Source organism: Caretta caretta, chromosome 15 (assembly GCF_965140235.1).
Source record: "Caretta caretta isolate rCarCar2 chromosome 15, rCarCar1.hap1, whole genome shotgun sequence".
Taxonomy (NCBI): Eukaryota; Metazoa; Chordata; order Testudines; family Cheloniidae; genus Caretta; species Caretta caretta.
This window is the reverse complement of record NC_134220.1, coordinates 32,563,076-32,577,780: the sequence shown is the minus strand read 5'-3', so window position 1 is coordinate 32,577,780 and position 14,705 is coordinate 32,563,076. Positions and strand designations below refer to the sequence as shown.

The 14,705-nt window shown below is 43.0% G+C and overlaps 1 protein-coding gene across 1 annotated transcript in view; it reads left to right on the top strand.

Annotated features, from left to right (window-relative positions):
* The window catches only part of MN1 (MN1 proto-oncogene, transcriptional regulator), a 44,246-nt gene extending 30,461 nt beyond the window's left edge, over positions 1 to 13,785 (top strand). The window contains exon 2 of the mRNA XM_048821887.2: positions 12,839 to 13,785. Within this exon, the coding sequence (XP_048677844.2) occupies positions 12,839 to 13,023 (185 nt within the window). The 3' untranslated portion in view covers positions 13,024 to 13,785. The remainder of the gene's footprint in view (positions 1 to 12,838) is intronic.
* Positions 13,786 to 14,705: the final 920 nt, after the last annotated feature.

The window sequence follows — 14,705 nt, the reverse complement described above, 5'->3', positions numbered from 1 at the left end:
GAACAGTTAATGAAGAAGATGTGGCCCATACATTGCAGGTGGGGAGTTCTGTGCATGCCATTCCTGGGCAAGAAAGAGGGAAATCTCCTCCTAATCCATATTTAAACTGTGCATATAATTATGAGTCATAGGCTTTATCCACTCATCTGAGCAACCACATAAACCTCATCTTTTTCTTTAATTTTATTCATATGTAGATTAAACAGTAAGTAAAAAGAATGTTCCACATATACTTGTTTTATTGGCTTTAAATAAGAAGCATAGATTGCACAAGTTACAAAAAAGGATGGAAGGAAAAAACCATAGTAGGAAGAATAGGTCAGTGATGGAACAGATTGCACTTCTTATTAGGTGGCAGCAGAGTGCTTGGTGCTGTACAGAGTCCAGAGCAAAACACAATTCCTGTTCCTAGGTGTTTACAGTCACAATAGACAGTCCAGTGCATGAACACAATGTGCGGAGGGAGAGAAAAATGGATTTATCACAGTTTTTTTTAAAATAAATCTCATGATATATTTCATTGTATTTATAGATGAAAGTGAAAAAATGGGATATACTTCTACTCTTAAGGCTCAAGAAAATATTTTGTCCAACACTTTATCAGCATAGGTTAGTGAGCAGTTAAGTAGCTCATTTGTTTACAAACATGAACAGACTGAATCTGTTCTACATTTCAATTCTAAGGGTAAATTGATCTAGAGAGACTAAATCCAATGTGTAGATAAACATGAAATGTTTTCAGATGTTTTTTTTTTTTTTTGAAAACTGAAGAAGATTGTTCTATAGTGTGCACAGATGCAGAGCCATGTGCCCAAACCAATATGTCAAACTGTCATGTGGGAGATTTGGTGAAAAACATCTTGTCCTAAGGGAATCATTTTAAACACTATATGTAGGCTTGTAGCCCATAAGAGATCATAATTCAAATCTAGTCCCTCTTATGGTAGTTTGGCCCTTACTTAGGTTCCAAATGAACAAAAGCCTATTAATGCAGCCTTTGAGTTGTTCTGGAATAGTAGGGGGAAACTGATCTTTGATCCGGGAGTACAGGATTTTGAACCAAAACATCTGATTTAGCCTTAACAAGATCAGTAACAATGTGAGAGCTTCATGCTTGGCTAGTCATTGAGGGCGTGCTGCAGTGCACTGAGCCCACGCTGTGCTGGGTAGATGGGACTCTGGGGCAGCCAAGGAGCAGTAGCAGCGGCTTTGTCAGAGCCTTTGAAGCAGTGTAAGGGACAAGCCCTGAGGCAAGTCGCCATTCCAGGGATCTTTACCTCCTGTTTGTCACTTTAATCTTACAGTAATGCTGCAATGTCGAGTGGAACCCATTCGAAACCAGACCTTTACCAGACTATGATCGTACGCTCTCACTCGCTCCTTGTCTGCATCTCTCTCTCCCTCCTTTTTGTCACTGGCAAAATAGAGAAATGACACAGGCAGGACTCCATGTCCAGAGGAGCATAAACTCTTATTGCCTTTATACAGCATCTCATACTGCTTTAGCTATGAGCTCCCCTAATTAACCTCACTTTTGGTGTGGGGATATGTAATATGCGTTCTACCAGAGCACATGGAGATGTGTTTTAATGGAATTAGAATTTCTGGAAATGAAGTCAGGGCACATCTTTGGGTGAGTGGTACCATCCAACTGAATAGAATAGGTTTTTATTTTTAAAGTGTCTTTTTATGTAGCATCTCCATGTGCAGAAGCTTCATGGAGAAGTTAGTTGTGGGTTGAAGAGAAAAAGAGAAGACGGAAGCTTTAAAGAAAGGATGTGGTTCATTGCTTCAAAGAAATGGGGTATACTAGGTTACATTTTCATTAGGGAAAAAGGTCTGCTTTTCCTAGTGTGGACGAAGCAGTTTGTCATTTTCACACTGGACATGTGTAGTCAGTTTCCTGGTTGAACCCTGGGCTCCTCCATAGTGTGTGTGTATGTATGTATGTATATATATATAAATCTGACCTGCTCACACATGTGAAAGCCGCTGCCTTGTCCACGCTAGCATTTTACCCTGTGTTCACTAACACACGGTTACAAAATACTCACCTTCTCTTTTAGTATGGATGCAATGCTAGACAGCCCAGCAGAAGCGAAAGGGCAGCCTCTTAAATGTGTAGGATCCTGGCGAATGGGTGTGTATTTGAGGTATGAGAAGGGCTGCATGACATATGCTGTTGTAAACCCTGATCTTTTGAGGCTTTATAACTTGGCCATAAAGAGTCAGTCTGGGCTGAAGCTTGGTGTGTAGTCTTTTTGATAAATGTTTTGATTAAAGAATGTATTCTCTCTTATCCCTTTGCTTACTGATGCTATGTGTATACATTTTTCTCTGCCTTCATTTGGTTGTCAGTCCTGAGAATGCCATTTTGTTAGTTGGAGAATGAAAACATGGGAAAGGATGGAAGAGAAACGTGGTATTTCTGTTCCCTCACTGATTGAGCATAATCTTTAGGCCATGCTCACGCTGCCGCAGTGTGGACTGTGGGGCAGAGCCCTGCGTGGGTGGTGGGACTGCTCTGCTCTGCAATACCCACTCCCGCATTGTTTCTTGCATTTTTATCCCATTCCCACCTGCAAAAACCTTAGATGTCACAAGAGAGACAGATTCCCCTATGCTACTGAAAACCAAAGTCAGTTAATATATTGTGTATATAAAAAAGAAATTCAGACATAATTTTTACCACTAAAAGAATAAAACACATGTTGCTTAAACCGTGTAAAAAAATAGTTCCTGTTACAATAGACATCTAATCTCTTTCTATCCCTCACTTAAATTTAAGTATTAAAAGTTTTAAAGTGTTTTCCCACAAATTACCATAGTCTGTTTTCCCCCCACCCACCCGATCCTGCCAGAACAAAATACGTTTTACCTGCTGCCGTTGTTATGGCAGCAGGTCCTGCGGAATCCACGGTATCCCAGTCCCGCTACAGTTGCACTCTGACTGCTCTGCGTAGACGCTGCTGGCACAAATGTTAAGGTACCTAGTTTGCGTTAACGTAGTCCTCTTTCAGACCGTGTAGATAAACCCTCAGAATGTCTGTGAATACTCACGACTTCATAAAAAGACAAGTCTTCAGTGAATGTTCTGAAATACTTGCTTAAAATTTGCACTTTGGACAAATATCCCTGTCAATAAACAAGTTAATTAGAATGTTTGTTGAAAACAAGCACGTGTGGGTGTGAACGTAGTCAGGCTTCATTCATTTAAATGACTGTAGATAATTTTTTGTAGTGTTTACCCAGCTCTTCAGGTGTTGTGGCTGGCTTTTAGAAAGACCTCTGTGCAGGTTGAGGGTAATAATTGTCCATGTTAGCTTCTAGGGCATTTAGTGTTTGGTGCAGGAATTTTCTCCATCGTGTACAGTGTGGTACTATTGGCCTGGGTAAATATGTATTCTTTTCATCTTTCTCTGAAGCAGCAGATTCTGGATGCTGCTATATGCAGGATAATGGGTTTGATGGGACATGTTCAGAGGATAGTAAGGAGGAACACACATTTTCCAATGTTAAACTTGGCATTTGCAATAACCCAGCATGGTAGATTTAGAATTATCAGAGCTTTTCCCCATTCCCCCTTCAGGTGAGAGAGCCAGAGGACCCTAGCTGCAGCCAGAGGCAAAATGATCACCTTAGCCCTACAGTTGAGTGTCTCTCCCAGACGTCAAGTCCTAGAGTCCTGGAGAATATGCTTGGAAGTGCTCCTTTGAAAGGGTAAATGCAAGCTGGGGACTCAGCAGGTGGTCACGAAGCAGATAGCTCTTAGGTACCAGCTGAATGCCCACTGTGGATCTGGATGGAAGAGAGCTGGAAATTTCTAGAAAGGAAGTTGGTATGCTATCAACTTGAGCTAATCTTGCGTTTCTTTTGTTTTGCTATGATGTTATGCTGATGCAGTACGTATCCAGACTCCTTTGTGGACGCTAATTGCTTCATTTGCTTGAGGTATACGACCTTAATCTGTACATGTTATATATCTTAAACATTTAAGTTTTTATCTGTAGTTGAACATTGACCAACAAGAGATGATCATTTTCAAGTGGCATGTCCTACAAATCAAATATTTTTCCTTCGCACCCATCCCAGGTTCTAACTCATGATAAATGTTGCTGTAGAACAGGGAGTCTTCAACACGGTTACCAGGGATCCAGCAGGCAACACAGCTCTGTTGATGCCAGAGTAACAATCCCATTGCTTTCATGAAGAACTTTTACAGCTTTCTTGCCGTAGTTATTTATAGGATCAGTTTTATATTTTAAATGTAACTCCTGTGTGAAAAGCATCTTTAAAATTCTTTGCTTACAAAAAGTTAGGTGCACACTGTAATTGACCATCATTTATCCTAAAATTGGCCACTCTCAGGCAGTGAAAGGCTGATAACACCATATTGCTGTATCGGATTAATTTTAACCTGCTGACCATACCCCTCAGGACAGAGCATGTATTGGATAAAGCAGGTGGTGTGGCGTGGTTAGTTTTCAGTGAGGCAATGAAATGCTGAGGCAGGCCTAGTGACACATTTGCTGAGGCTGCATCATTGTGTTTGGACAAGTGTCATAGTAGAGTTTGCAATGTTACTCATCAAGTGGAACAGGCTCCCTTCCATTTTAAACACAGAACAGGATTCCCACAGGAAAATATTTGTTTGCTGACTTTAAAAGATTGCTGCTTTTGTTAAGGCAAAATCTATATTAAAAAAACCCCAAACACACAGAAAACCCCGTATGTGAACTCTCACCCCTAAAATTGCTGTTGAACTGGCTCTTGTCACCTGAAACCCATCTGCAGCACTCACCGTCTTCTCTGCCACCCCCGGTATTAGATCTATAACATATTCAGTGTCTAACAAAAGAGCAGCCAGTGCCAGCTAACTCCTCATGCAGCTGAGTTTACTACCCATCCAGATGATGCCTGTAAATGATACTTCACCAGTTTAGGGCTTTACTTACTTGAGTAGCTGCACTGCAGTCAATGAGTTATAATAGTCTTTGGTGTAGCTCTAATGAAATCACTGGGACAGCTTATGTGAGGAGGGGAGCAGAATTTTGTCCTTATTGCTTTGTCAGGGGCTGACTTTGACATACTGAGAGTGAAAAATTCTGTATTGATTTAAATGAAAACAAACATAACTTTGTATTTTTAAGCACACTTCTGGTACAGAAATATTCTCCACTAATTATCAGTTGCATTACCTGCTTTGCACTGGATCAGTGGTGCCTCTCTTTATTATTTGTGTTACGGTGCTGCCCGCAGCCTGCCACGATCTAACTGATGCACGGTACCCCTGTGCTTCTGTCGTGCTTCAGTGAAGATGCTAATACGCTGACAGGAGCGTCTCCTGTCCGTGTAGTTAATCCACCTCCTCGAGAGGCGATAACTGTGTTGAGGGGAGAAGCTGTCCCGTTGACATAGTGCTGTCTACGCCAGGGGTTAGGTCGGTATAACGACGTCGCTCAGGGGTGTGGATTTTTCACATCCATGAGTGATGCACCATGGTTTACCAGTGTAAGTTTACAGTGTAGACTTGGCCTGGCCCGAAAAGCCCCAGGCTTGCACAGCCAAAAACCCCAAACTGGCAGCTGGTTGTTTGTAGGCAGAGTCCTGTGCACACACAGACCTCTGTACTGGGGCTTAAGACCTTGAAGGATGGTAAGGCCAGATTGCTTCTATGCAAGTTTCTCGGCTTTCTCTGCTGAAATGGTGTTTTATATCTTTCTGTGCCAATTGCTCCTCTCTGAACCTCCACAGATATCCCTGTGCCACCAGGGAGACTCTTCCTCTTTTTCTCCCCCAGCAGAGGAAGAATTCTGCTGTCAAACCAATCACAAAGCACTGGTTGTTGCTATACTGATACCAGTGTGCACTGTACTTAAAGGGAGACCTAAAAATAGAAGAAAATTCAGGTCCTGTGTATTATGTAATAGGCATGAACAAGATATAGTTGAGAAAAATAGATTTTTCCATTTGATCCTTTTTTATTCCTCTGTTGCCTCAAGCAGGTTTATTTTTTAACCCAGCATTGCAAAAGTGTTTAATTAGGGCAAATCATTAAATAAAAATTCATTTTTTAAAGTCCCTAAAAGAAACCCGAGTCCTTGCCTTGTCGTTTTCTTGGAGTGCCAACATGTTAGTATTCTGGGTTCCACCTGATAGGCTTTGCTATTGATGTAGTTAATAATAAATCCTGAAACTGCTGTTTGCTGTTCTTTGGCCTGGACAGAGTGTGGCTCTGGCATGGCCCGTGCTGTGGGATGCCTGAGGTGGGCCAACTCCACAACAGATGAGTGACTGTTGTGCACATGGCAGGGGTTGGAATGCCCAGAGTGAGGTAAGACTTCTTGTAGTAATTGTTCAGGGAAGCAATATTTTTGGGAGAGGGTGGGAGAAGTCCAGAACCGTGGTGATGAGGCAGTGTTCAGACCAGGAGGGGATGTGATCGTGTAATCTTTGCTAGCTGCAATGGTGCATTTGGTCATGTGGAAAATCCTGTTCTGTGCTCAGGCTTTGCTGGTCCAAACTTTTACTCAGAACTGCATTTAGCTAACCAAAACAAAATGCCAACCAACTGGTGGAAAAACCTTCACTCAGCTCTTCCTGGCCTTGAAAGGAGGTATGCTTTGTCTCTTCTTTTAACCAAATTGACTCCAGGGTGATTCCGTTATAAATTCAATTTCTAGAAGGAGAGGAGAAGCAGGGGTATATCAATGATAGGAGGTGACATAAAACAACAGCCAGTGACCACTGCTAAAAACAGTGTCTGTCTTTTAATGCCCTTTATTCCCTGATTATCTCCTGCTCTCAGCAGTTCCTGCTATCTCCCCATGCTTTTCCTTATTTGTAGCCATCCATCCTTCATTCAGATCCTCGTAGGACTTGTCTGTACCATGACACCTACAAGAAATAAATCAACCAAGCATTTTTTAAAAGGAAAAACCAACCATGCTTTGTGCACACCTTGTTGAATGTTCACATTGCCTGGATTATTGCCTTGTCCACTGTCTCTTTTCCTGCACCTTCACTCCTCCAGCTTGATGCCTCTTTCAGTCTTATGTCATTTAGATTTTAACATCTGGGGCAGACCATGCCTCTTATGATGGGGAGGGGAGGACTAGCTCTGGGTGCTCAGCGAATAAATAATTTTCACAGTTTTGTAAATTTACAAGGCACTCTCACCCACGTCCGTGTTTGGAAAACCTCAGCATCTTTGACCTAATGATACTTTTTGTTTATTATCACAGCAGAGTTAGGAAGTCTCATCTTCGCTTAGAAATTCAAACTGAAAACACCAATTGCTAGGCAGGCAGCTCTATAATATAGTTTTGTGTTGCCTTTACAAATTATCATACTGATATAGCATCTTGCTAAGTAGGTATCTAAGTCACTAATCCAAAACAAAGCTCGCATTCTTTTCTTGTATAAAGGCTCCACATAGTGTCACCGTCCCCAGTTCTGACCTATTTCTCCATGCTGTATAGTGATCCTGTAAGAGTAAGAACGTTTCTAACATCCTGAAATAATCCGCATTAAAAGCATTTTCAGTTTTAAATCAGGTACTGTCAGATTGTGTTGGGATTTTTTTATGATTAATGTAAAAAATGATATCCTCATGATTTTGTAACAATTCAGGTCCTCTTCATATTTGATTATTTTAGCAGCAGGTTAAATGAGGGAAATATAACTTGCTCCATGATGTGTAATAAGCTAATACTAGTGAGAGAGAGAGAGAGAGTGGGGGAAAGCCTTAATAGGGTTCAACATTCACGCGAGTTTTCTGACCTTCTCATCACTACCCATGCACATGGGATTTGAATGGGACTTTGCTCTGAGTTATATGTAAAGGTTTATACAGATCCCTACTTCCTAAAGCAAGAGGCTCTCCTGTCTGCTGTTGATGCTTATGCTTTATTTTGGAGAATGGTCATTTGATTCAAGCTCTGTGGTGACCCTGAGCATTGACTGGCATTTGAGTAGCGAGTGTGTGGGTTGTGGTTATGACTAATAACCCAAAGAGCGTTCTTGTTGTTACTGATGTAACAGGTCATTGGAAGCAGTGAAATTCCATGTTGATATGAAGGGCCAGCAATCTCTGCTGGCACTCTGTTCATGTGTGTTAATTCATGCTGCTGTGTGAATGTGTAAAATTTGGGTTAAATAGTCAAATGTGAGAGAAAATGAAGACTGCCTGCCTAGATTTGGTTTTTAGCCTGCATTTACAATGATAATATAAAGTACAGGGTGGGTTTTTGAGCTTGATCTCTGCAAGGCATCCTTGCAGGGGCTGAAAAGGACCTTCCAGGCCAACTAGTTCATTCTTCCTTTCTCAGGTCTCAAGTAAATTTAAAGCTGGAGTGATGCCAGAACTCACCTCCTGTTCAGGACCTGGTATGCCTGTGATGGAAGGTGAAATTGAAAGAAATTAATCTGCCCTCTTCCCCCTCCCCATGTCTGGCAATTGAATTTTGACCCAGGTGTGAATATGTAATTCATTTTCTTTTCAATGACTGTCAGTTGAATTTTAGGAAGTTTGTTATTTAATAGGTGTGATAGGATATCTTCAGATAAAGTCAAATGAATAAGCCACTCCTTTCTGTTTCTGCACCTCTGAGGCCACATTCATTATAAACTCTGTCTACTGGGTCAGCCCAGCTCTAGTAGTTGAAACCTCAGGGTCTGTGCTTTGTTTCTCTGATGGCAGGGCTCAGCAAATAAGGGATAGGAAGCAGTGCAATCTGGCTGTTGGGCATCTTTTGTTACTGTGAGCCAGCCCTCATCAGGTCCTTTTGGGGAGCTGTCTCATAACAGGCTTCAGTGGAGAGTTAAAGGGTGCATGTATCTTGGGATGGGAGTAAAAATGTAAAAAGTCACAGATAATCCTACAATCCATTATCTTTTATTTCTTTCAGAAAACAGAATCTTTGGCTTTCATACTACAGAGCCCACACAAGCCCTGGGAAAGTTTTGCGAGGGATGGAAGTCTAACTGCAGTGGCTTTTCTAAATTAAAATGTAACTGATATTGTGCCCTGTTCTGGGTTTTACAGGCTAGTGATCTGAACTTCCCTATGTGGCAAATAGATTTAAATAACAATTAAGAGTTCTAAGACACCTAGATGAACATAATATGGGGGGTGGGAGGGTAAACCAGCATGGCTTTTCTAAGGGAAAACTGTGTCTCTGTAATCTGTTAGTGTTCAACACAATAAAGCATTTTCAGTTACGTTATTGGCTGAGCGAAATGAGACCTAACACAACTCTGGTATTGCCCTGTTTGTCTGAAGGTGATAATTTTTGGAGACCGTATGCAATCTGTTCCAGAACTTCAGGGAGTGTTCCTGGCATCAGTGGAAAGAATCTATTATTCTTTTTTGGTGGTGATCAGAAAACCAGAAAAGCCTGATTCCACTGAAAGCAGGTGTAGTTGTGATCTCAGCTGCATCTCAGCCAATCACACTGGGGAGCTGGGTGCTGAGAAAAGGGAGACTAGAGGAGTGTTTTTCAAACAGCGGGTTGCGACTCAGTATTGGGTTGCAGAATGTAAGGCACTGGGTCGCGGCAGCTCTGGTCAGCTCCGCCTACCGGGCCGTTAAAAGTCCCATTGGCAGTGCTGTCCGGCTAAGGCAGGCTAGTCCCTACCTGTTCTGATGCTGCGCTGCGCCCCGGAAGCGGCCAGCAGAAGGTCCAGCTCCTAGGCAGTGGGGGGGAATGGAGCTCCGCATGCTGCCCCTGCCCTGAGCACTGGCTCCACTCTCCCATTGGCTGGTTTCCGGCCAATGGGAGCTAGGGTGGGCAGTGCCTGCGGCGAGAGCTGCACAAAACCGCTTGCGTGCCTCCACCTAGGAGCTGGACCAGCTGCTGGCCGCTTCCGGGGTGCAGCGTGGTCCACGGTGCCAGGACAGGCAGGAAGCCTGCCTTAACACCCCCTCTGCACCACTGACTGGGAGCCGCCCGAGGTAACCCCGCACCCAGTACCCTGCTCTGAGCCCCCCCATACTGGAGCCTCTTCCTGCGCTCCAAACCCCTCATCTCAGGGCCCACCTCAGAGCCTGCACCCAGAGCCCTGACCCCCTCTCACACTCCAACCCCCTGCCCCAGCCCAGAGCCCCTTCCCATACCCTGAGCCCCTTATTCCTGGACCCACCCCAGAGCCCTCACCCCCGCACCCAAACCCTCTGCCCTACCCATCACCCCCAGCTCTGTTGGGTCGTAGGCATCAACAATTTTCTTCAACTGGTCTCCAGAAAAAAAGTTTGAAAACCACTGGAATAGAGGGAGCGGGGTGCCCAGCATTGGAGGGCTGGGAAGGTGCGACACAAGGTTGGGGTAGAGCTAGTTGGAGATTTTCCTATGGAATGTTTTCTGTCAGAAAATGCTGGTTCATCCAAATCAACCTGTTCTGTGGGTATATGCCGATTTCAACAGAACTTCACTTGAAATTATATAGGTTGGCTGATCCTGCCTGTCCTCCCTCCATCCATCCAACCTACCAGCCGAGACCTGTTGGTATGGGCCATGAGTTTGGCGTACAGAAGCAGTGAAGTGTATGAGTCTCTAGTTCGTTTAAATTTTCAAAAAGTGTTTGACAGAGTTCTGGGAAAATGGCTACTAAGGAAATTAAGTAGTCACAGGGTCAAAGTTAAGGGTCTGTTGTGAATTGACTAAGGAACAAAGAGTAGAAATAATTGATCAGTTTTCAGGATGGAAAAAGGTTTGAGGGGCTACAAATATCCATGTTTAATATAGTTATCAATGATCTACAAAAAGCAGGAGAGGTGAGCAATGAGGTGGCAAAATTTGAAGAGGCCATAAAATTATTTAGAATAGCCAACAGTGGAGAAGGTCGAAGACCAAAGCTAGGCAGATTGGTGCACAAGGACAGATGAAATTCACTCGTGACAAATGCAAGTTAACATGCATTGGAAGGAATAATTTGTACTATCATGTTACTGGGTGCTAAATTAGCAGTAAGATCTCAGGCATTGTGGACAGCTCTTTAAAATCCTCTCTTTTTGTGTATTGGTGGTGGTTAAAAAGGGAACAGACTGTTACAGGGAATAAAGCATGTGATAGAAAACATTATAATCCCATCCCATTCTATTCTGTGCAAACCCATTTATTAACAAATCTATAGGATGCCCTCGCCTGAAATGTGTGTTCATCTTTGGTCACCCTAGCTTAAAAGAAAGCGGTAACAGGAGAAGAAAGGACCCAGAGACAGGTAGTAAACAAGATTCAAGGACTGTGGTATGAGGAAATATATTGAGAAGATAGACTGTTTTTAGGTCTTTTATCATTATTTTAAATACCTCATTATTAGGTGTATCATTAAAATAATGCACAGTGCAAAGGAGATGCATCGGGCACTCCTAATCACCAATTCTTATAGGAGAGCAAAGTGTTATTCAAATTGACAATCAACATATTTAAAACCAATAAGAGGAAATGCTTCCTTTGCACAATGTGCAGTTATTGTGGAACTCACTGCCACAAGATATTAAATCCTGTGATTTTTTTTGGACTCAATAAAGTCATTTAATACATAAATAATGAAAACGTTTACAATCATAGAAATGTTGATCTGGAGGGGACCTTAAGAGGTCATCTAGTCAACTCCCCCATGCTGAGGCAGGATCAAGTATACTTAGTCCATCTCTGAAGGTGTATGTCTAACCTGTTCTTAAATACCTCCACTGTTGGTAGCCTGTTTCAATGCTTAACTGTACTTACCTTTGGAAAGTTTTCCTGACATCTAACCGAAATCTCCATTACTGCAAACTGAGCTGATTACTGCTTGCCCTACCTTCTGTTCATATAGAGGAGAGCTGATCACCATCCTCATTCTAACAGTCCGTAACGACTTTGAAGACTGTTATCATCTCTGCCTTCATTCTTCTTTTCTCTAGTCTAAACTTGCCTATTCTTTCAACCATTCCTCAAAGGTCAGGTTTTCTAAATCTTTTATCATTTTTGTAGCTCTCCTTGGGACTCTTTCCAGTTTCTTGACTGCTTTCTTAAAATATGGTACCTAAAACTGGACAGAGTACTCCAGGTGAGGCCTCACTAGTGTTGTGCAGAACAGAACAGTTACTTCCTGTATCTTGCATAGGATGCTCCTGATAATACACTACATTGAATTACATACAGTTACGTCAGACAGGAAAAAAATACAAGGGCTGTAAACTCTCATGACTGAAGGGCATAAGTCTAATGATGAAGGTTAGGAAGAAATTTCCTTTATGGGGAGCTTACTACATAAGTATCCATGATGGGGTTTCTAGCTCCTTCCTAACTGGCCACTGTTGCTGACAGTATATGGAACTAGCAATATGTACCTTCATGTATGTAGAGCCCTACTGTAAACCAGGAGTGGCAGAAGGCCCCTAAAAGTTGGGGAGAGGCATTAGCACCTGAGCCACAGCCCTGCCCCCATGCTGCCCCTTCCCCCGAGGCTCCCCCCCCACCTCTTCACCCACTCGCTCCTCTCCGTCCCTCCCCCCTGTTGCTTGCCCTTACGGCTGTTAAAAAGTAGGAGGGCATTGCCTCCTGGTCCCCTCTGCTGTAAACCCCTACAAACAGAGCGCTACTGAGTAATGAAACTTCTGTTGAGTTACTGAGAGAAGCAAGAGTTTCATCTTCTATAGGCCAGGCATGTCCCCTCCCTTCGTGGTCAGTGCTGCAGCTGGTTTGTTTTGATTCCAGTTCTCTCTGTGTCCTGTACTTTGATTGATCACAAAGTATTCAGTGAACTGTGTTCCTTTTTCTTTGCTGCTGTTTTAAATTTGTAAGTGGTTATGTTGCACAGACCTTATAATAATCTCTCTATTAACCCTTTCCAGCCCACGACCTTCCCCAGAACAAGACCTCAGCTGCGGCGCAGACTGGCAGCCATTTGCAATGCCTCTCAGTCCACTGCACGGATGACATGGGCGAGTCGAAGGGCCGGACTGCGGTGCCGACATGGAGATCCCTGCACTCAGACATCTCCAACAGATTTGGGACTTTTGTGGCTGCCCTGACTTGAACAAAAGGACATTATTTTTTTTCTCTTTTTAATTTTAAAGGGCCGCTACTGCTAGGTGGACTATTTTTCTAGGTTGGTACCTGCTTAGTGGCATATGGACTGGAAAGGGTTAATTTAAAGTAAACCTCAATTTTTTTAATCTTCTGCCACAGTATGTTACCAGTGTTAACCCTTTTGCAGTTAGCACACTTTTGCTTAAGATTTTCCTGCTAGATCATTTTCCCCTTTATTCTGTAATCTTGGCATACATTTGTAGATGAGGCCTTTTCCTTTTTCATCTCAATGTATGTCCAAGTAGTGTGTGTCATAATGAGGCAAAAATTCTTCTCCTTTTTCTTTCGTTTTTTCTTTTTTCCTTTTTTTCCCCCTTGCTTTGTTCAATGCTTATTAAAATGGAAATCCTGAAGAATAGCAGTTCAGGAATAAATGCCGGTTGAAGTGAAATTGTCATCATAATATTATATATTGACACCAAGCTTTCGTCAGTCACATACAAACCAAACAATTAATGCTCTATTAAGTATTCAGCCTGTGATTTTTGTCTTTCCTGAGATCATTTATTTTTTTGTTACCAAGAATACATTCAGCCTTCATCTCTTGCTGTTAAGTGGAAACAACTATTCAGTTTATTTGCTGACTTCAAGCCCAGATATAGTTATATGCTGAACAATAGGGCTTGTAGCAGTGAAGTCTGGTTGACCAAACATGTTTAAAAAAAATTGAAACTGCCAATTAAAGCGTTTTAATCCCTTCTCCACCAAGGACCAAGGTTTGAGTGGAATTCCTCACACCTTTCTTCTATTACTGGGGAGTACAGACCACCTCCAGGACACAGCATATATCTAAAGTTCCCACATCTTCAATTTTCCTTCCAGAAGAAGGGAAGTTTAAGTACCACATTATCTCTGTAACTGTTGAAGCAGGGGCTTCTTTTAAGGAAAATCACATACCAAACCCCCGTTGTACTGTGCTTTTCCTGTGGAACAACTTCCTGGTTACATGAATGTAAGAAAACTCTGATTCCTTGACATGAGGAACTCCCCTGTGCTAGGCTAAATTTAAATCAGCCATTCAGCTATTACTTAGGCCATGTGTACACTACCACTTACGTCGCTCAGATGTGTGGAAAAAGAACACACCCCTGGATGACATAAGTTTTGCCAGCATAAGTGACAGTGTGCACAGCGCTATGTTGGTGGGAGAACTTCCCTTGCAGACATCGTTACCGCTGCTCGTTGGGGATGGTTTAGTTCTGTTGACGGGAGAGCTCTCTACCGTCAGCATAGAGTAGCTATGTGGGAGATCTTACAGTGGCACAGATAAGGGTTGCTACCTTTCTAATTGCTGGTAACTGGACCCTTCTCTGCCTCTTCCCTGCCCAAGATACCTTCCCCCATTGCTCGCTGGATCATCTCCACCTCCCACCCCACCCACCAGCTAGGCTCCCTCTGCTCTGGGGCTGGAACGGGAGCTGCTGCAGCCTGACAAGAAGCCTGCCTGCAGGTAGGAGGCGGCCCTGGCTGAGCAGGGGCTTGCATGGGTTAATGACTCGGCACCTCCCCATGGTAACTGGACTTTTGGTGTCTGGTCACTACATCTTACTGGATGCTGCCAGGTCCCTTTTCAGCCAGACTTTCCGGGTGAAAGCCAGGCACCTAGCAAACAGACACAGAAGTCGATCA